The sequence below is a fragment of the Apus apus genome, chromosome 1 (assembly GCF_020740795.1).
Source record: "Apus apus isolate bApuApu2 chromosome 1, bApuApu2.pri.cur, whole genome shotgun sequence".
NCBI lineage: Eukaryota > Metazoa > Chordata > Aves > Apodiformes > Apodidae > Apus > Apus apus.
In genome coordinates, this window is record NC_067282.1 from 71,557,125 (window position 1) to 71,577,452 (window position 20,328).

A 20,328-nucleotide genomic window follows, 5' to 3' on the forward strand; every position below is an offset into this window, starting at 1 on the left:
CAGGGCTACATCATCATCGTTAAGGTAGATCGTTATCATTAGGCATAGTCATCTTCACACCCGCCTAGACAACAGGAATCAACAGTGCCAGATTGCCTTCTTAATGGAGCAGGCAATTGCAGACAGCTGAAGGTTTCAAAGAAAAATGCTCGTTTGAAATTTTTCTGTTTAAAAAGACCTTATGGACTTTGTATGTACTCTCAAAGCCTAATGGAAAATAAAAAGTGTCAGACCCCAGGAATTTTCAGTTTCACTCTATAAACTGGAACAAGTGGAGGTAAACTGTAAAACAGAAAGCAAAATCTGTTTCTCTGCTCCTCACCCACAGCTGTTTATCAACTATTTAGTAATTCAAAACCAAAATAAAACCCCAACAAGACAATCGATAGCACAGTCTCTTTCATGTAACTGAATGAGAATTAATGACTATAAAAGAAGAAACAACTGAAAACCCAAGAAAAGCCCCACATTTCCCCATTTCCAAAAATAAAATAAAACAAAACTGCTATTTGCAATGAAGCTTTTAGTTTAGAATGTTGTCATCAAAATATGTGTAGGAAACTTTCCCATGCAGGCCAAGGGAAACATTTTCAAAGGTAAAACAATTCCTATATGGTACATCTGATAAAAAGGACAAGAGAAAACAAAGGCTGCAGCTCTTCTCTGTACCTACTCTTTACTGTTGTGCTCTGGTCTGTGGCCAAATATCCCTCTGCTGACATTTAAGTCAAAAAGAGAGAACACAAAAGGCCTGGAGAAGAAATAAGGAAGGCAGTAAAATGTTCATCATGCAAAATTTGGAAGTCATTGGCAATGAAACACACTGCACTGATTGAGCAGTTGGGACTAGGTAACAGCCTTTCTACAATATAACACAATTGAAAAATAAAGACCAAATGAAGCCCTGAAACTTTCATCTGGTATGAAAAATCAGACGTTACTGCTGACAACAGCTGCAGTTTGTTGTTTGGTCTGGAACAGGCAAAAAGCCCTGAGCGGTAACAGTCTTCTCAGCAACTGCCTGCTGAGTTCCAGCAAACATACATCCACTCCATCTCAGCTGCAGCTTGTTTTTATCAACGAAACCCATTTGACCCCAGCCTGAGGTACAGCAGGTACCAACCCTCTGTATGGGATGTGGAGGAATTGGTTGGAGGGCGACTAGAGACACCCAGTAACACATTCCTGCCTTCTGAGGTGAGCGCAGAGCCCATGCTGAAAGCAAGCTCTGGCACCAGACTAGCCACATTAGCACAAAGTGGGACCTGAGCTAGTCAGCTGTGCCAAGAGTAAACAGTTACTAGTTTGGATGCACTGATCTGCTCATTTGGCTTTTGGGAGCCAGGCTAAAGCTCTGCACGGTCCTACTCCTTTGGATAGCCCCAAGATGGGTGCCCTGCAGCACAGACATTGAGTTGACTCTGAAGCAGGACCTGCAGTCCCTCCTGAGCTTCAGTTCTACTGAACTCGAGGAGACCTGGATTTCACTAACAATGCCACGGAAAACCAGTAGAATGTCTCATCTCACAGGGTGTTACTAGGTTGGAATATAGCTAGATGTCTCAATTTACAAACAACTAGTTATTTGACAGAGCAGCTTCCAAGTTAAGGAAACCAGATGATGACTCAAAAGATTAACTCAAATCACATACTCCAAAAGGAAATTTCAGATGTTACAGAGTGTATGTAGCAACAACTAGCTTGGACGAAGTCAGAAGCAACAATAATAATGTGTGGGCACTGTGGTTATGTAGTCCATTCTAACCTTGACATTCCTGCCTCTGCAGGAGTTGGGGGATTTCTTCCAAGCAATTTTAACTGGTACTTCACAAAATACAGGACTATGAGCCTTGTTCACTTCCCAAAGCTAACAACGGAATAAATAAATTGTAGAAATGTCACTGAATATTTGAACACATCCTCTTTTGAATCTCACATTTTTCAGATTTTCTAAATCTGTTTAAAACAAAATGCCCCTTAAAAAAAATGGCAAGAAAAGGAAAAGTATTATCTTTTCTTCATTCTTCTAAAACTGAACCAACTGAAAGGATATGGGCTGGTCTCATTAGTATCTTTAGAGGCAACTTTAACAGTTAAAAAAACAAAGACAACTTAAAAAAAAGTCTTGAGACTTGCAGATACTTTCTTATCCAGACTTGCAAATTGTTTTCATTTCCATTATAAAGTTTTTTGCCCAGGTTTACTACAGTGTAATGAACAGATTTACATGCAGTTCCACACAGTCCTAGATTTTATTGTTAACTGTTAAGAAAAAAATTATGGCTATTTAAAAAAGTAAAATAAAAACAATATTAAAACATGGCAGGTACTATATACATACATAACAAAGCTGCTTAATACAATTGTACTCGCAAAACAGATTTCTATTGTAACAAGAAAAGCACACTTTAATACATAGCAAATAGAAATTCTGACTTCAACCTCAAATAGTCACTTTATATTTACCATAAAAATACTAAATAAGATTTTTTTAAAAAGCAATCCTCAAGTCCAGATGTAATCCCTGATAAATTAACTGCACAGAAACCACAACTTTTGGAAGCAACTTTAAACCACAGAAAGGACAAATTATTTCTGATGCAAACTCTTCAACCAGCAGAAACAGACTAGCTTCCTAATCTGCAGGTTGCTTCTGAACATCTGTACACTCCCTCCATCTTAGTTCTTGCTTATTTTTTTTCATTCCTGTATCTTTGGTGACTACATGCCAAAACCTCCTGTCTTCAGCATATCTATCACAGCTATCAGATGCTTATTTGTATTGCTACAACAGCCTCAGTTCACAATCCTGTGAAAGATTTTTTCAGTGAAAAAGGGCAATGCCACAGCAGCATGTCCAGTTTAGAAACTCATCCCCAGGACTTCCTACAGTGCTCTCTACAGCACAAATACAATAAGCATATGGACCTTTCATACTAACAACACTGACATGAAAGCACTTTAGAGTTAAACTGTAGATCTGGAGAGGGGGATTACTGTGATCTAATTGTGGTTCATAAAAAAAAAAAATAATCAGGACTTGATCACAGCTTTCTTTACATAATGTGCATTGACAATGCAAACCAGCCTTCTTCTTTTTGCTTCTCCACCTGCAAAAGAAGAAACCAGCTGAAATTCATACATCAGAAATTTTCCACAGATGTGCTAGTTAGTGCTAGCTTGTGTAGGACTGCTGTGACTCAATTCACTGATATGTAGCAGTTGTCTGCCATCAGCACCATCAAGGCAATCACACCACCTACTTCAGACACCTAGTTTAAGCCACATCTACCTTAAGTACTCCTAATTTCCCCTTGAAGATGTACACTTCACTGTCAGAATAGGGAGCCCTGAACTCCAATTTTGTTTCTCTTTATCACTCCTAATTTAGTTTATTTCAAGCATAGAAACTTGCTTTGCTGCTTTCAAGCATAAAAACAGATCTATGACTGGTGTACCAGGCTGTACAACTGCCTGAAGGTCCCCAGGAAAGCATCTCACTGTAGTCTGTTCTTCTCTTTGCACATCAGGAATTAGAAATCCAGCCTGGTGATTTTTCTTTTGCATTTGGATTGATTTCTCCTTCAGCAACTGACTTGTGCAACAGCTACACAAGAGCTCTCTCATAGGTGGCTCTACCAGTACATCATCATGGTTACATGAAATTCTCAGAGCCACTATGAAATACTGCCAGAGGTTTCCAGTGCTAACACACAAAGATGTCACAGCAAGAAGTGTAGTTACAGGATTATTCACTTCTAAGTAACAGCTTTGTCACTAGCACTCAGGCCTCCCCTTACCAATTGTCTAGAATCCAAACTGCCATGAATCAACTACAATTGGCCTCTGTAGAATTAAGCTAAGACAGAGCACTCTCTCGTTTCTCAGTCTTACTTTTTCTTTATATGACACCACAGTCAAACTTTCTGGCTGAAGATCTTTCAGTCTTACCTTTGGTCTTTGGCTGGCAGGAGTTAATGTCACACTTTCTGACGTGGCACTTAGGGGTGAACTAGGCTTGCTAGAATCTCCTACACACCTGCAGACATTCAAAATGAGATGGAAAAAGTGAAAAACAGCAGTGACTACTAGAATAATGTTTTGTATCCTGAGTTAGGACCCCTCATCAATAGTCTTCAACAACCTATGTAACCTGTTTTCTGTCACATTGCAGGTATTTTAAATACAAACAATGGAAGTTGTGACAGGACTCTTTGTGCCATTTCCACAGAGATAAGTATAATGGAATTAGGAAAACTTTGTGAAGCCAAATAAAAACTTGGGAATATTTTCATTGTGAATGATTTCTGCTGCATGGACAACTGAGATATTATATAAAAATGAAATAATAAAGGGTTAACTTTTACCTTCTTATACTGGTCATACTGGCAGAGGAAACACTATCTTCTTTGGAGCTGTCCATAGACACTGCCACAGGAAAAGATACTTCAATTGTCCTCCTTGCATTTTCTAGGCAAAAAATAATAACCAATAATTCTGATGAGAACACAACATCGTTGTAAAACTTTAATTTAATTTTCCTGGTTTTGGAGGGCCACTGCATAACTTTTCACAATTGCATAGAATATATAGATCAGACATAAATCAGGCTAAACATGAACCCCATACCTACTCTCTGGAAACAGACTTAGAGACTTCTGATTTCTTCGCTTTGCTCCTTCAAGATTTTACTTACTGTGCTGAATTTACATTACAACATGTAGAGGAAAATAGGCCTTTTTTAGAATTTAAAGTTAGTTAAGAATTAGAAAACAAGATGTTGAATATATGATTACTAGAATGTAGGTGTTGTAGAATAACGTGAGATTCAGAAGCTGCTTTTTATTACCTTTTGTATAGCCCTTACCATGGCTGGTTTAAAACCCAGTCCAGCTGAATAAACAGAAAATTAATTGTGTCATAATCTTAGAACACGATAATAAATAAGAAACAAGTGATTAACTTAAAATAGACATTTGTTAAAGGCTAAGACATAGGTTAATAGAATAACCAGAGTTGTTCTTAGAATTTCAAAGGTGAGTGACAAAGAAAGTACATGACGGCGGTGACCAGAGCATGCTTTGATGAACTCATGCAGCAGTAGAGTGTAACAAGACAATGAAATGCTGAATCTTGGCTTTTGTGGACTTTTGAAAAATGATGAAGAATTAAGGAACTGAGGGTTCATGGAAAAACTCCAAGAGCTCTTAAGAAGAAATCCAATTACATAATGCTTAACAAGAGTACATAGAGTAGCATAAAAATGTGAGTCTTTTGCCACTCACTGAGGTGATGGCCCAATTCTGAGTTGTCAATAAAGCAAACCTAGAGTTACCCCACTGAATGGTGAAAATCCTTTAACAAACAGCCACAGAAATGTTAAAAGTGTTATGATCCCATTGCATGAGTCATTGCATATGCACCTGCATGCATATGTACACACACGTGATCTCTCCCCCCCCGCCAAGTCCTCCCTTTTTACATCCTCTGAGGTTTAGGAAGGGGGAAAGGGTGGGTGTCCTAGGCAGAACTTGTGTAAACACGCACAGTTCTGCCAGTAATTGCAGTAATCCCATGAAAAAATAAAGCAGCCCTCACCTGCTGGAGTAATTTTGTTCATAGCTACACATGGCAGCTAATCTATGGGTCTTGAACAAACAAAACTATTCCCATCGTTAATTTATCTCTCCAAATGACTGGAAGTTTCAGGTATTTCTTTTTTTTGCTCTGGCAGTAACTCAGCAAGATAGTCTAATGGAAAGAGCACCCAAAAGACCAAAAACTAAAATGTCGTTGAGAACTGGAAAACCACTGTGCTGTGATTTCTAGAAGCCTGATGTAAATACCTAGTCTTTTCACAAAAAAATTATCCAGCACAGAGGACTAATTAAATAGCCTAGTTCTGCCCATCAGTGACTATTTAGCAGAATGGTTCTGCAGATAATGATATAACAGGGATCACAGAATCTTAGGGGCTGGAATAGACCTCAAAAGACCATCCAGTCCAACCCCTCTGCCAGAGCAGGATCACCTAGAGCACATCACACAGGAACCTGTCCAGGCAGGTTTTGAATATCTCCAGCGAAGGAGACTCCACAACCTCTCTGGGCAGCCTGTTCCAGGGCTCTGTCACTCTCAGAGTAAAGAAGTTTTTTCTGATGTTTACGTGGAACCTCCTATGCTCCAGTTTGCTCCCATTGCCCCCTGTCCTATCACTGGACATCACTGAAAAAAGCCTGGCTCCGTCCTCCTGACACTCGCCCTTAACATATTTGTAAACTTTCACAGTCTAGGAGGTTCCTCCAATGCATTGATGACAACTTCTTAATGCAAATGGTGGATGAGCCGACTAGAAGAGGAGCGCTGCTGGATCTTGTGCTCACCAACAAGGAGGGCCTTATTGAAGCAGTGGTGGTCAATGGCAACCTTGGCTGCAGTGACCATGAGATGGTGGAGTTCAGGATCCTGTGTGGGAGGAACAGAATTTCCAGCAGGACCAGAACCCTGGACTTCTACAGAGCAAACTTCGGCCTCCTCAACCAATTGTTAAGGGAAGTCCCATGGGACAGAGTGCTAGAAGGTAAAGGGGCTAAAGATAGCTGGACAATATTCAAGGACCACTTCTTGCAAGCACAGCATCAGTGTGTCCCAATGGGTAGAAAATCTAGTAAGGGAGCTAGGAGACCAGCGTGGTTAAAAAAGGAACTGCTGGGGAAACTCAAGTGGAAGAGGAAAATCTATAGATCATGGAAGGAGGGACTGATCACTTGGGAGGAATATAGGAATGTTGTCAGGGAATGTAGGGAGGCAACCAGGAAAGCTAAGGCCTCCTTGGAACTTAACCTTGCAAGTCGGGTTAAGGACAGTAGAAAGGGCTTTTTCAAATACATAGCCAACAAAGCTAATACCAGAGGCAATATAGGCCCACTGCTGAATGAGGTGGGTGCCCTGGTGACAGAGGATATGAAGAAGGCAGAGGTGCTGAATGCCTTCTTTGCCTCTGTCTTTACTCCTGCAGGCTTTTCCCATGAGCCCCAGATTCATATAACCCCAGAAGTAGTCAAGATAGGTGAGGACATAGTAGATGAGGATTGGGTTAGGGATCAGTTGCATAATCTGGACATCCATAAATCGATGGGTCCGGATGAAATGCATCCAAGGGTGCTGAGGGAGCTGGCGGAGGTCATTGCTAGTCCACTCTCCATCATCTTCGGTAAGTCATGGGTAACTGGAGAGGTGCCTGAGGACTGGAGGAAAGCAAACGTCACTCCAGTCTACAAGAAGGGCAAGAAGGAGGACCCGGGTAACTATAGACCGGTCAGCCTCACCTCCATCCCTGGAAAGGTAATGGAACAACTTGTCCTTGGCACTATCTCTAGACATATCAAGGAGATGGGGGTCATCAAGAGCAGTCAACATGGTTTTACCAAGGGTAAGTCATGTTTGACTAACCTCATAGCCTTCTATGAGGAGATTACTAGGTGGATAGATGATGGTAGAGCGGTGGATGTGGTCTATCTTGATTTCAGTAAAGCATTTGACACCGTCTCCCACAGCATCCTTGTAGATAAGTTGATCAAGTATGGGTTTGATGATCAGGCAGTGAGGTGGATCAAGAACTGGTTGAAAGGAAGAAGTCAGAGAGTTGTAGTCAATGGGGCAGAATCTAGTTGGAGGCCTGTGACTAGTGGAGTCCCTCAGGGGTCGGTACTGGGACCGGTGTTGTTCAATATCTTCATCAACGACCTGGATGAGGGCACAGAATGTACCCTCAGCAAGTTTGCTGATGACACCAAGCTGGGAGGAGTGGCTGACACACCAGAAGGCTGTGCTGCCATTCAGAGAGACTTAGACAGGCTGGAGACTTGGGCGGGGAAAAACCTGATGAAGTTTAACAAGAGCAAGTGTAGAGTTTTGCATTTGGGGAAGAAAAACGCCATGCACCAGTACAGGTTGGGGGCTGAGCTGCTGGAGAGCAGTGTAGGTGAAAGGGACCTGGGGGTCATGGTAGACAGGAGGATGACCATGAGTCAGCAGTGTGCCCTTGTGGCTAAGAAGGCCAATGGCATCCTGGGGTGTATTAGAAAGGGTGTGGTTAGTAGGTCAAGAGAGGTTCTCCTCCCCCTCTATTCTGCATTGGTGAGGCCACATCTGGAATATTGTGTCCAGTTCTGGGCCCCTCAGTTCAAGAAGGACAGGGAAGTGCTTGAAAGAGTTCAGCGCAGAGCCACAAGGATGATTAAGGGAGTGGAACATCTCCCTTATGAGGAAAGGCTGAGGGAGCTGGGTCTCTTTAGTTTGGAGAAAAGGAGACTGAGGGGGGACCTCATCAATGTTTACAAATATGTAAAGGGTGAGTGTCAAGACGATGGAGTTAAGCTTTTTTCAGTGATGACCAGTGATAGGACAAGGAGTAATGGATACAAGTTGGAGCATAGGAGGTTTAAGATGAATATCAGGAAAAATTTTTTTACTGTAAGAGTGACAGAGCACTGGAACAGGCTGCCCAGAGAGGTTGTGGAGTCTCCTTCGCTGGAGACATTCAAAACCCGCCTGGACGCCTTCCTGTGTGATGTACTCTAGGTGACCCTGCTCTGGCAGGGGGGTTGGACTAGATGATCTTTCGAGGTCCCTTCCAACCCCTATGATTCTATGATTCTATGAAACATTGATGAGGTTGCCCCTCAGCCTCCTCCAAGCTGAAGAGACCCAGCTCCCTCAGCCTTTCCTCATAAGGGAGATGTTCCACTCCCTTCATCATCTTTGTGGCTCTGCCCTGGATTCTTTCAAGCAGTTCCTTGTCCTTCTTGAACTGAGGGGCCCAGAACTGGACACAATATTCCAGATGCGGCCTCACCAAGGCAGAACAGAGGAGGAGGAGGAGAACCTCCCTTGACCTACTAACCACACCCTTTCTAATGCACCCCAGGATGCCGCTGGCCTTCTTGGCCACAAGGGCACATTGCTGGCTCATGGTCATCCTCCTGTCCACCAGGACCCCCAGGTCCCTTTCTCCTACACTGCTCTCCAGCAGGTCGGCCCCCAACCTGTACTGGTACATGGGGTTGTTCTTCCCCAGATGCAAGACTCTCCAGCCTGTCTAGGTCTCGCTGAATGGCAGCACAGCCTTCTGGTGTGTCAGCCACTCCTCCCAGTTTAGTGTGATCAGCAAACTTGCTGAGGGCACACTGTTCCCTCATCCAGGTCGTTGATGAAAATATTGAGCAGTACCAGTCCCTGTACCGACCCCTGAGGGACTCCACTAGTCCCAGAACCCCACTAGGTTCTGTCCCATTGACCACAACTCTCTGACTTCTTCCTTTCAACCAATTCACGATCCACCTCACTACCTGTCCATCAAGAGCACACTTCCTCAGTTTATCCACAAGGATGCTGTGAGAGACATTTGCAGCAGACTAGTAACTATGAAACTAACTTTAGGAGAAGTTTAGCTGATAGACTTTTAGCTCTCTGAAGTAAGGAGCGTTTGTAGCACACAGTCCTTAACAGCAAATGTACTGCAGGCCACAACTGCTGATCCAACCAGGCAAGGGCAGATCACTCTCAAAAGGGGAAAAAACATTGTGTTCCTATTTTTTGGTTTTCCTGAAGCTGGATACTTACCGGTGTTATTTAGGGATGGGGGCAGAGCAGGAGGTCTCACTGGAGGGACCACATCAGCAGCAGCTAATTTCTGCTGGTCTATCAGCTGCAGCAGTTTATCACGTGCTTCCGTGCTCTGGCGATTCAGCTCCGCTATTCTCTCCTCCAAGCTCTTTGATACCGTAAGAGGAGTCTGCTTAGATAATTGTATAATTACTTCCAATTAAAAGCTTTCCATTGACACCTTCAAGGAGAGCACACAATGTATTTCAAGTACTTCCATGCAATTAACTTTCAAAATGAAAATAAACATGATTACACAACAGCTGCTGTGAAAACTCTGGTTTAGTCCCTTTCGCTGTCCTGTATCTAGGTCCTTAACTGACCATAACAAACAATATTTAATTGGTCTTCCTACAAACAGGAAAAAACAGCTACTGTTTCTCTCATTAAAAAACAAACAAACAAACAAACAAGACAACCCACCAAAAAAACCCCAACCGTCCAACATTTAACCATAAATAAGAAAATATTTAATCAGAGAGACACACATTCAGGATGGTGTGGGGACACAAAAGCATATTTCTAGGAGAAGTATCCTGGAACTCATCCTTAAACCAGGTTTTTATCTGTTTTACCTCTCCAGCAACTGCTTCCACAAAAATAACACTTTTAAAACAACTTTTTTAAAAAGAAGTTTACATCATCTTGTACAGCTAAATGACTAAACATTACACAACATAATACAACGTGGAAAATGACAACACAGCCTATATTTACATGAGGAAATTTAAAATCTTGAGGATCGTCAATTGAACAGTAATTTAGCCACTGTGATGGAACAAAAGGAAAGACAGTAGCAAAGGCAGGGATCCAGTGTTTCTGTGATGTTAACTCCACTCACTGGGGTGCCACTTATTCTGCAACTAAGCAGATATTCAAGGTTTTCTATGTGAATAGAAGCCTTCAAGTACCCTCCTTCTCAAAGATTTTGGGATTTTCACCACACAGCAGGAGAAGACATGACAGACCCAATTAATACATACACTATAATCAAGTATTTGCAAAAGATGTACTTGAATCAACTTTAATCTCATTGGGTCGCCGTAGCAGAAAGGATATATGGCATGGATTTAAATACATATTTCACAAGCTTGACAAGAACCTGTGGGTTGGTGCAGTGCTCTCACTGTTCATATTACTCAAGCTACAAGAGATATGCCTCATCATGTTGTAGTCACACCTCTCTCTCTGAAGGATAACCTTATCCTAAGTTTATACATATGCTGTACACTTGGGGCTTTTCAGCACCCATATGCAACGTAGGCCAAATATGAGGAACTGCTGTTGAACTCCTTAGGGAATGATTAAAAAAAAAAAATCAAAGTCTCCAAGCAAAAAAAACCAAAAATAGTATTTGTCTTTCTACTCTTTTCCTTCAAATAAATGACAACAGGGAAAAACAGCCTTAAAACCTCAGTGAGCTATGGGAAAGCAGAAAGGGGCATCCAGCCTTACTTTTTTGTTAAATTCTCACCTGTCCTTGTGAAGAGTCTGGAGTAGCATTTGCATTTTGTATTGGGTCTGGCAGGCAGTCACTTCTGTCTTCAGAGAAGCCTCCAAATCTGCTCAGCTGAGCCTTCATTAGTGAGTTCTGCCGTGTGAGCTCAGCAATCTGTCTCAGCAGATCACCATTCTGAAATAACTCTTCAGCTGTACTGCTTTTTCTAGTGTCACCTGGCCAGGATAGACTGACTTTCTCATGGGAACTCTCCAAGTCTTTGTCTGCGGGAGGAATTGATTGCCTTTGAGAGATAAGACAGTCTCCCTCAGTTGTGCTCTGTGCTACCAGGGAAGAAGGTGAGCTCCTTTCCTTGTGTGGTTCTCTTTCCATGTTTTCAGGAGACTGAGAAATGGCTGTAAACACTACAAACAAACAAAGGAACAGTAAGGAAAGAGACACGCAATCCTCATCAAGGAAACCAACAATTACTTCATTGCATCAAGCTAGTAATAATAAAACAGTAACTTGAATTGTAACATCCAGTCTAAATGGTGTTATGTTACTGATCAAAATTGCTGTATGCAAGATCCTACTGCAAGAGCTCACCAGGTTTAATACTGTATGATCATAGAACGGTTTGGGTTGGAAGTGACCTTAAAGATCAAGTTCCGACCCCTCTGCATGGGCAGGGACACCTCCCACTAGACCAGGTTGCTAAAAGCCCCATCCAACCTGGCCTTGAACACTTCCAGGGAGGGGGCAGCCACAACTTCCATAGGCAACTTGTGCCACTGTCTCACCACCTTCACAATGAAGAATGTCTTCCCAATGTCTAAACTACATCTCCCCTCTTCCATTTTAAAGCCATTACCCCTTGTCGTGTCACTACTTGCCCTTGCAAAAAGCCCCTCCCCAGCTTTCCTGTAGCCCCTTCAGGTACTGAAAGGCCACTATAAGGTTCCCCCTGGAGCATTTTCTTCTCCAGGCTGAACACCCCCAACTCCCTCAGCCTGTCATCACAGCAGAGGTGTTCCAGCCCTTTGATCACTTTGTAGCCCTTCTCTGGATTCAGTCCAAGAGTTCCATGTCCTTCTTGTGTTGAAGGCTCCAGAACTGGGCACAGTACTCCAGGTGGGGTCTCATGAGAGCAGAGTAGAGGGGGAAAATCATGTCTGCTGAACTGCTGGCCACGCTTCTTTTGATGCAGCCCAGGACACTGTTGGCTTTCTGGGCTGGAAGCACATGTTGCCAGCTCATGAGGAACCTCACTCGTCACTAGTGTCCGCTTGGACATTGAGCTGTTGATCACAACTCTTTGAGTGCAACCATCCAGTCAATTCCTTATCCACCGAGGGGTCCATCCATCAAATCCATTTATTTCCAACCTAAAGATCAGGATGTCATGTGGGACAGTGTTGAACACTTTGCACAAGTCCAGGTAGATGACGTCAGTTGCTCTCTGCTTTTCCAGCAACGCTGTGACCCCATCATAGAAGGCCACCAAATTTGTCAGGCACAATTTGCCCTTGATGCTGCCATGTTGGTTGTCACCAACCACCTCCACTTTCTCCGTGTGCCTCAGCAGAGCTTTCAGGAGGATCTGCTCCAGGATCTTGCACAGCACAGAGGTGAGACTGACTGGCTTGTAGCTCCCTGGGTCTTCCTTCTTCCCTTTCTGAAAATCGGGTTATGTGTCCCCTTTTCCAGTCAGTGGGAACTTCACCAGACTGCCACAACTTCTCAAATATAATGGGAAGTGGCTTTGTAACTTCATTTGCCAATTCCCTCAGGAGCCACAGATGGGTCTCATCAGGTCCCATAGACTTGTGCACTTGCAGGTTCTTTAGATGGTCTCAAACCTGTTCTTCTACAGTGGGCAGATCTTTCTTCTTGCAGTCTCTGCCTTTGCCTTCTGTAACTTGGGTGGTGTGACTAGAGCCCTTGTGGGTGAAAACTGAGGTAAAAAAAAGTCATTGAGCACCTCAGCCTCCTCCATATCCCAAATGACCAGGTCTCCTGTCTCCTGGAAAGGGCCCCCATTTTCCATAGCCTTCCTTTTATCCTTTTATGCATCAAACACTTTGCACAAGTCCAGGGTGTGCAACTGGTGCCACATGTCAATATTTCAGCTACAGGGTGACTTCTGTCTAGAAGGGCTTTTACCTCTGACAAGCAATGAGCTTGTCCTTTTGGGATTGATGCCGACCCATCCTGCTTTGCTGCTGCTGCCTATTGAGATTCCTATGCTAGCATATATTGACAGCTTAGTAAACGTCAATGGGGCTGAAGCCAGATTGAAACAGTGACACACTACAGAGACTCTCAAATCTTCTACAACCAGAGATCTCACCATTCTGGAGGGGAGACAATTCCTGACTGCTCCTCTGCCGGGGAGGTGACAACAGCACAGCTGGCTGGAAGACATGAGATGGCAAGCTTCTACCAGCTCCCAAAACACTTGAAGCACCTGACCTCTGGGGAAACTTGAAAGGAAGTTCTTCCTGTGGGAATTTCAGCATACCTTCCCCGTTGCCTGCATCAGCCCTAGGCTCAAAATAGCTCATATCAGATTTTTCTAAAGAAAGAGATAAAGCAGAGAGAATTTTTAATTCATTTTTTTAAAAAGGATAAAAAAAGTTTTAGTGCAATAAGGAAAATTCTCAATATCACCTCATGTTCAGGTATCTGAGAAGACAGACTATAGTATGCTCCTAGAGTATGAATCCCTCACACTGCTAACTTCCTTCTGAAGAATGCTTCCACTGGACAACACAAGTTTTCATTGGCCTTAAAAGCAAGAAGAGCTCCCACATGTAGCCTCACGATTTCAGGATACTAGTAAGTGCCAGCGGCGACAGAAGCAAGCAGTCCAGAATCAATGTGATTGATAAAGCAAGCTTCGATTTATTGAATACACAGTGTTACTTTTATACCCTTTTCCAAACCTACTTGTAGTGATTTCATTGGATAGTAACTACTTGTAGTGATTTCATTGGATAGTAACTACTTGTAGTGATTTCACTGGATGGTAACTACTTGAAGTGATTTTACTGGATAGTAACATACACACTGAGTTCCAGGGTTCTTCCTTGTTTTCTATTATTCTACTTCTCTACCTTGTCCTTGAGTTAGTTTAAGCTAGCAGAGAGATTGTTTATACTTGTGTTAGGCTAAAAAGGGGATTGCTTGTACCGCTGCTATTTGTGTTAACCTCTCAAGGCCTCTCAAGGAGATAGCAAGGACCCATGGCCTTGCTGCTCAAGCCATTCTTCAACAAGTAAGGGACCTGCTTGTAGCCCATGCACAAAGACTTACAGACATGTTACTTGTGAAGAATAGGTATTTCAGTGAGCTGCCTTTGGTAATATTGTCTTGACAAAAACAAACCTGTGCACTTGTCCTACTGAATGTCATAAATTTGATGGCAAAAACGGTGGAGTGGAAAACAATTCAAAGCTTTTTTGAGCTGACAATTTCTTAATAACTTAATTCAAATCAAACATTGTTTCAGCAAAAAAAGAAAAAAAAATAGTTAATTCTTTTGTATTTAACTACAAGTAACTTGTGTCTATGTTGCTAACTACTTTGAACAGACCAGAGGCACAAAATGAATATCATGAAATCAAAGTTATAGCTAACTGTGAGATCACAGTAATTTTAATATGCTTCCATCCACTGCTACATCAGTGCTATCTTTGAATTCTCTCTTCATAATTTTGTTCAGGACATTTGTTCCCAAAAGAGGCATTAATGGAAAATAAGCAGAACATACCTGATCCCAGAATGCAAGAGACTAAAAAACACCCTTCAAAGGCAAAGAGCCAGAAAAAGCTGTTCATATAAGATACTGCTTGTGGTTCAACACTGCTGAGGTTCTGAGATTGAATTTAAAACCTGCCACCTGTTACCCAATGACTGTGGCAAGAAATGAAAAACATCTTTCTGCCTTGTTTCACTGTACAGAACTGCATTTCCGAAGAATCCTTCTCACACACTATTTGCCATTATGACATGCCCCCCACTTCTTTCTCAGCCACTACTGTTACTTCAGAGAGGTTCTACATCAACTTGAGCACAGAAACCATGAATATCTCAAATGTTTCACATCCAGTCAGATGCCTTAAGGCTACAAGAGATCTCCTGCTGAAGGAAGAGGAAGAAGACATTTTTTTAACTTTAGGAAGCTTTACCCTCAGGAAGATGACTTTTCCTGAGAAAAGAGACCAATAAGGAAAAAAAGTTTGGTACTTCTCGTCTTGCAGAATTGTTGTATAGCAAGGCTTGGGGTTTTTGGGAGGTGGGGGGGTTGTTTGGTTTTTGTTTGGTTGGTTTTTGTTGGGTTTTTTTGAGACGTGCTTTTCTGATTGTTTGGGTTTTGTACTTTGGGGTAGGATTTTTCATTTGCTTTTAAAAAGCCTGGGTAAATCACAAAACAGGATCTGGTATATGACTTCTTCTGGAAAAAGCCCCATAAATAGTCAGGAAGAAAGTTTTAGACCACAAAAATGTCCACAAAACAATATTCAACAGAGGAATACAAATAGCTCCAAGGAATCTTGTGAATCCCAAGGAGTTTCTGACCTCAAGAGCAAAAATGACGCATTTAAGCAACCAATCGAGGAAGACAGTTGGGAGAAAACTCCATGGTGAAATAATGTAAAAACTACAAGGAATCATATTTTGCTAGTTTGGCTATCAATGCTACTGGCTCAACTTAGTCTGCGTCTATGTTATATATCACTCAACTGGTCATTCACCTCTGACATCAAGTCACAAATATTCAAGAAACAGATTCTGCTTGGTCAGTTAATAACCTTTGGCAGCTGCTGTTTCTGGTCAGCAGCGACCTCCAGTGTCTTAGAGAAGAACGAATCTCAATCTAACAGGCTGCCTCAGCAAAAGAAAGGTGGAATCCTGAATCAGTTGGACGGTTTTTTTCTTTTTTAGGGTCTTCAAAATGAACCTGACTTTGTAATCCATCTTAATGGGGGGAATGCTACTCCCCTATCCCCTTAAAAAAAAAATAAATATATATATATATATATAAAAAAAATTCTATTAGATACCACTTAAAGCTCAAGTCCAGGACTTGGCTAAAAGGCTAATCTTGAAGTGCTGATGCAGACAGCAGGACACCAGGAGGGAAGAAACACAACCTATAATATTTTTAAAAAGTAACCTGTAGCAAACTGCTTGTGCTCACAGCAGAACCCATGGCACATGAATCCCGGAAGTGATACTCATGCTTATGCAAGAGGTATTTACTCAAGAAGGCATCTATTAAATACCAAATTTTGCACTACAGGGGTTAACTAGCCGCAGCTCCCACTTCATCCTTCACACATGCATGCACACACCTTGGCCATTCACTGGATTTTTGCTTGCAATTCCAAAATGGTTTGGACTTTGTTCTCTTCTTGGTTCTACCAAAGGGAGGCCTTGAAATGCTTGTGTGAGAGCGATCAGCTGCTCATCTGTTACCATCATGTATTGCTGAAGCTTCTTCTAAAGGGTGTAGGAAAAACAAAAGAGAGATACAGAAATCTGTATTCTAGCAACAGGAATTAGATTATATACCACATGCAGCTCTGAGAAGAAATTTGGTCTCTTAACATCACTGCATGAATTTGGGGGAGGTATTAAATATTGGTGTCTCCATGTTTCTCATTTATTTTCCTTCCTGTTCCAAAGAAATTCTTTGTTTTTCCCTTTTCCTAACTCACCACCCCACTACCTGTCCAACACAGCTTTATTGCTTCATTCCCAAATGTAACCATTGAGCAAATCAACCTCCACTGCAAAATGAAAAAAAAAACAACCTGTAGTATTGTAACTAGTCTACTCTGTTGTCCCAGTAGTGTTAACAGTATAGAAGCACGGAGGCAGATGCTTAAACCCACAGATTGATAAAGTAAATCTCAGTTTAATGGAATCAGGGTCTTCGCAGACTATAAAGTTAAACACTATACAGGAAGGTAAAATGTTGACTTTCTAAACATTCTTTCCTGGCCCTGTGCCCCCATCATAATTCTCAGATTCCTCAATTTTCCAATTTTCTTCCTGTTTATTGTTAAAATCTCCAAAAACATATGACAATGCATCTCAGCACACATTTGCAACACAACTCAGTATTCTAACAAGTCATTCTGAAGGGGATGGGGACTCAGTACCTGTATAATACTGTTTTCTTCCCTCACTAGAAGTATTTCTGCAGTCAGAGCATCAATCAGTTCCCTGTGTTCATGCAACATCATCTCATGCTGCTGTCTCATCACCTCTTTCTCACGCAACTGCATTTCACTCTAAAGGAGAAAAAGTTAAAAACCTGCTATAACCTTTTCAGATTCATATTTGGAATCAGGAATGGGTCCATATCACATCATACTGTAACAGCCTGTTCTCCTTTTGCTAAATTGACTTCATTACTTCCAGGACAGAATCCAATTTTCAGGGCTTGAGAACTGTCATAGAGCTTACTGTTCCTTATTTGTTACTCCAGGACACTGCAGGGAATCCCATACATCCTTGTTCTTCTCCCTTCACAACTTTTACAGGCTATAACTACAAGTGTTGTCTCTTTGCATGGATACAGCTTTTAGGTCACTGAATCTTCATGCAGTAATCAGGTAACTCCAGGTGTGTTGATGCTTGTCAGCACCTTCTGCCACTTGTGCCTATTCTTTAGTTTCCTTAATTTGTTAATGAAGAAAAACTTCACTAAACAAAGGAGAAAGTAGTTGTTTCTAATGTTGCCCTCAGAGACAGAAAGTTCAAGAGTCTTTAATTTTGTAAAGGAAGACAAAAAGGTTTATTTGTTAAATAACGTACTTGAGCATGAGGCGAAACACCTTACTGTAGAACTTCTTGTCCTCAAAAGATATTATCTATTACCTCAAGACAGACCACTGCATTAACCAGGCTTCCTGTACACAAGAGAGACTCTTTCACATCTAAAGAAATACAAAACTGCCATTTTTTGGACCTTTGTAGCTGGAAGAGCAGAAGCTGCAAAGTCACAAACATACCAGCATTAGACAGTTTCCCACATTTACTCAAAGCAATCCCTGGAGAAGAGAAATATATCTCATCTCCAAAACACAAGAGATCCTGAAAGGGAACTGGGACACTCATTTCTGCTGCACGGATAAAATTACAGCATGAACTGCAGATAACATATTGTAGATTATTATCTGCTAGCATTGAAACTGGAAGTGAAAAACAACCAAGGAAGAAGTGTTAAGACAGAACAGCCCTGCAGCCATATAAAGTGAATGAATAAATACACGACTTCACGAATAAACTACAGGTACTGTCACTAGACACAAAGACAGATATTCCTCACTCCATCTACTTGTGGTTCTCTCCCCCCTAGAGTGAACAGCTTTTCTGTATTGATGCAAGTGAAGCAGGCTGGCACAGAAAATGGAAAAAAAATGTGAAGTCCTATAATTTTAGAAACCAAAGACAGCACATAATAAGAACCCTAACCCTGGCAGCAGTGATGTAGCCTACTGATGCCTTAGATCATCTGGATGAGCTTATCTATCTACTCATCCTATAGAGCATTTCTTGGAAGAAAAGCTTCCAATCAGGTACGTCTCTTAAATTTATCCATAGGGAGAGCAAAAGGGTTAACAGCTGTATACCTCCATTTGGGTTTGGTATACCTTGAAAGGAGTCTCTTCATTCCAGCCCATTGCCATGTGCAGCTCTAATCTCATAAACTTTCACAGTGCATCAGAATATGCAGAAGCAGACCCCAAGAACACAGAAGCACAGACTAGCCTAGAATGCATATCCCCTAACTTTTTGCCCTGTTAGTCTGGCAAAGAAATAGCATTCTTAGTAGGGTAAGGAAAAAAATTAATTCTCACACTTGGCAGACAATATTGAAATTAATTTGGGAACCAAGTCTGGTTAATACACATCTTTTTAAGAATTTTGTATAGCTTGTCAAACATTTCAGAAGTTTATTTTTCCCTTCTGTCTAGCCTCTTCTATATTAATGATTTTCTTGTAGGAACTGATTATTTAATCGTGTATTAATACAACTTCCAGAGATGCAGTAATTAAAAAGTTCTCTTCCTACTTTTTAGATACAGTTTTGAGAATAAACTAAGCAACATCCTTTATCATAGTTCTGCATTCAGCTTTTCTGCAGCAAAGCTGGAAAAAATAATAATCTCCCCAGAAGAGGACGGAAATATTTCTAGAAGCTTAAACCTCTTGAAGACTGGTTGTTTATACGAAATCATAGGCTTTTATAATATCTGCTGCAAAGTCATTTTCTTGAAATGCATTGACAGATAAAATTCAGACATTGGAACTTTGCTAACTCTCCTGGCTAGGCAAAACAGATGGTGCACAGGGACCAGGTATTTGGAAATACTCAGACAAGCTGTTATTCTTCATAATAAACTCTGAAATTCTGCTGTAATTGAAGTTTCATGAAAAGCAGCAAAGTCAGTGAAGATTATTGATGCAAACTGTCTACCTTGAGCAACTCTGAAAACAAATAACCACCTTTGTAGTTCAAGCGACTTATATTTCTCTGCATGAATTTAGGTAAAGTTGTACACAATTCTGAAAGCAACAATCATCTCCTAGAAGGAAGAAACTGTAACACATCTATTAAAGTAGAAACACCATCATACAGGTGCTCAGTAAAAACTGGAAACACAAGTAAGAATCAGCATACTTCTTCTAAAATAAGTAGTCTCCTTAAACACCTAGACTCCTTGGCTTCTTTCTGAACAGTACAAAAGCTCTCAAAATACAGTGGCTGTTACATTCATACAAAGTATGAATGTAACAGAGTATGTACAGAGGAGTGGCTGACACACCAGAAGGCTGCGCTGCCATTCAGAGAGACCTAGACAGGCTGGAGACTTGGGCGGGGAAAAACCTGATGAAGTTCAACAAGGGCAAGTGTAGAGTTTTGCATTTGGGGAAGAAAAATGCCATGTACCAGTACAGGTTGGGGGCTGACCTGCTGGAGAGCAGTGTAGGAGAAAGGGACCTGGGGGTCCTGGTAGACAGGAGGATGACCATGAGCCAGCAGTGTGCCCTTGTGGCTAAGAAGGCCAATGGCATCCTGGGGTGCATTAGAAAGGGTGTGGTTAGTAGGTCAAGAGAGGTTCTCCTCTCCCTCTATTCTGCATTGGTGAGGCCGCATCTGGAGTATTGTGTCCAGTTCTGGGCCTCTCAGTTCAAGAAGGACA

At 41.7% G+C, this 20,328-nt stretch overlaps 1 protein-coding gene across 7 annotated transcripts in view; it reads right to left on the reverse strand.

The window, feature by feature from the left end:
• Positions 1-2,233: 2,233 nt before the first annotated feature.
• SPICE1 (spindle and centriole associated protein 1) overlaps positions 2,234-20,328 on the reverse strand; it is a 30,840-nt gene continuing 12,745 nt past the window's right edge. For 5 of the 7 annotated variants that reach the window (XM_051616005.1, XM_051616045.1, XM_051615996.1 and 2 more), the window contains 8 exons: positions 17,278-17,409; positions 16,465-16,612; positions 13,458-13,682; positions 11,141-11,529; positions 9,625-9,799; positions 4,368-4,470; positions 3,952-4,039; positions 2,234-3,110 (listed from right to left, as the gene is read on the reverse strand). In XM_051616005.1, coding sequence (XP_051471965.1) covers positions 3,057-3,110; positions 3,952-4,039; positions 4,368-4,470; positions 9,625-9,799; positions 11,141-11,529; positions 13,458-13,682; positions 16,465-16,612; positions 17,278-17,409 — 1,314 coding nt within the window. In that variant the 3' untranslated portion in view covers positions 2,234-3,056. Of the gene's footprint in view, positions 3,111-3,951; positions 4,040-4,367; positions 4,471-9,624; positions 9,848-11,140; positions 11,530-13,457; positions 13,683-16,464; positions 16,613-17,277; positions 17,410-20,328 lie in introns of those variants that run through there. The other 2 variants (XM_051616015.1, XM_051616036.1) reach the window with 2 other exon arrangements.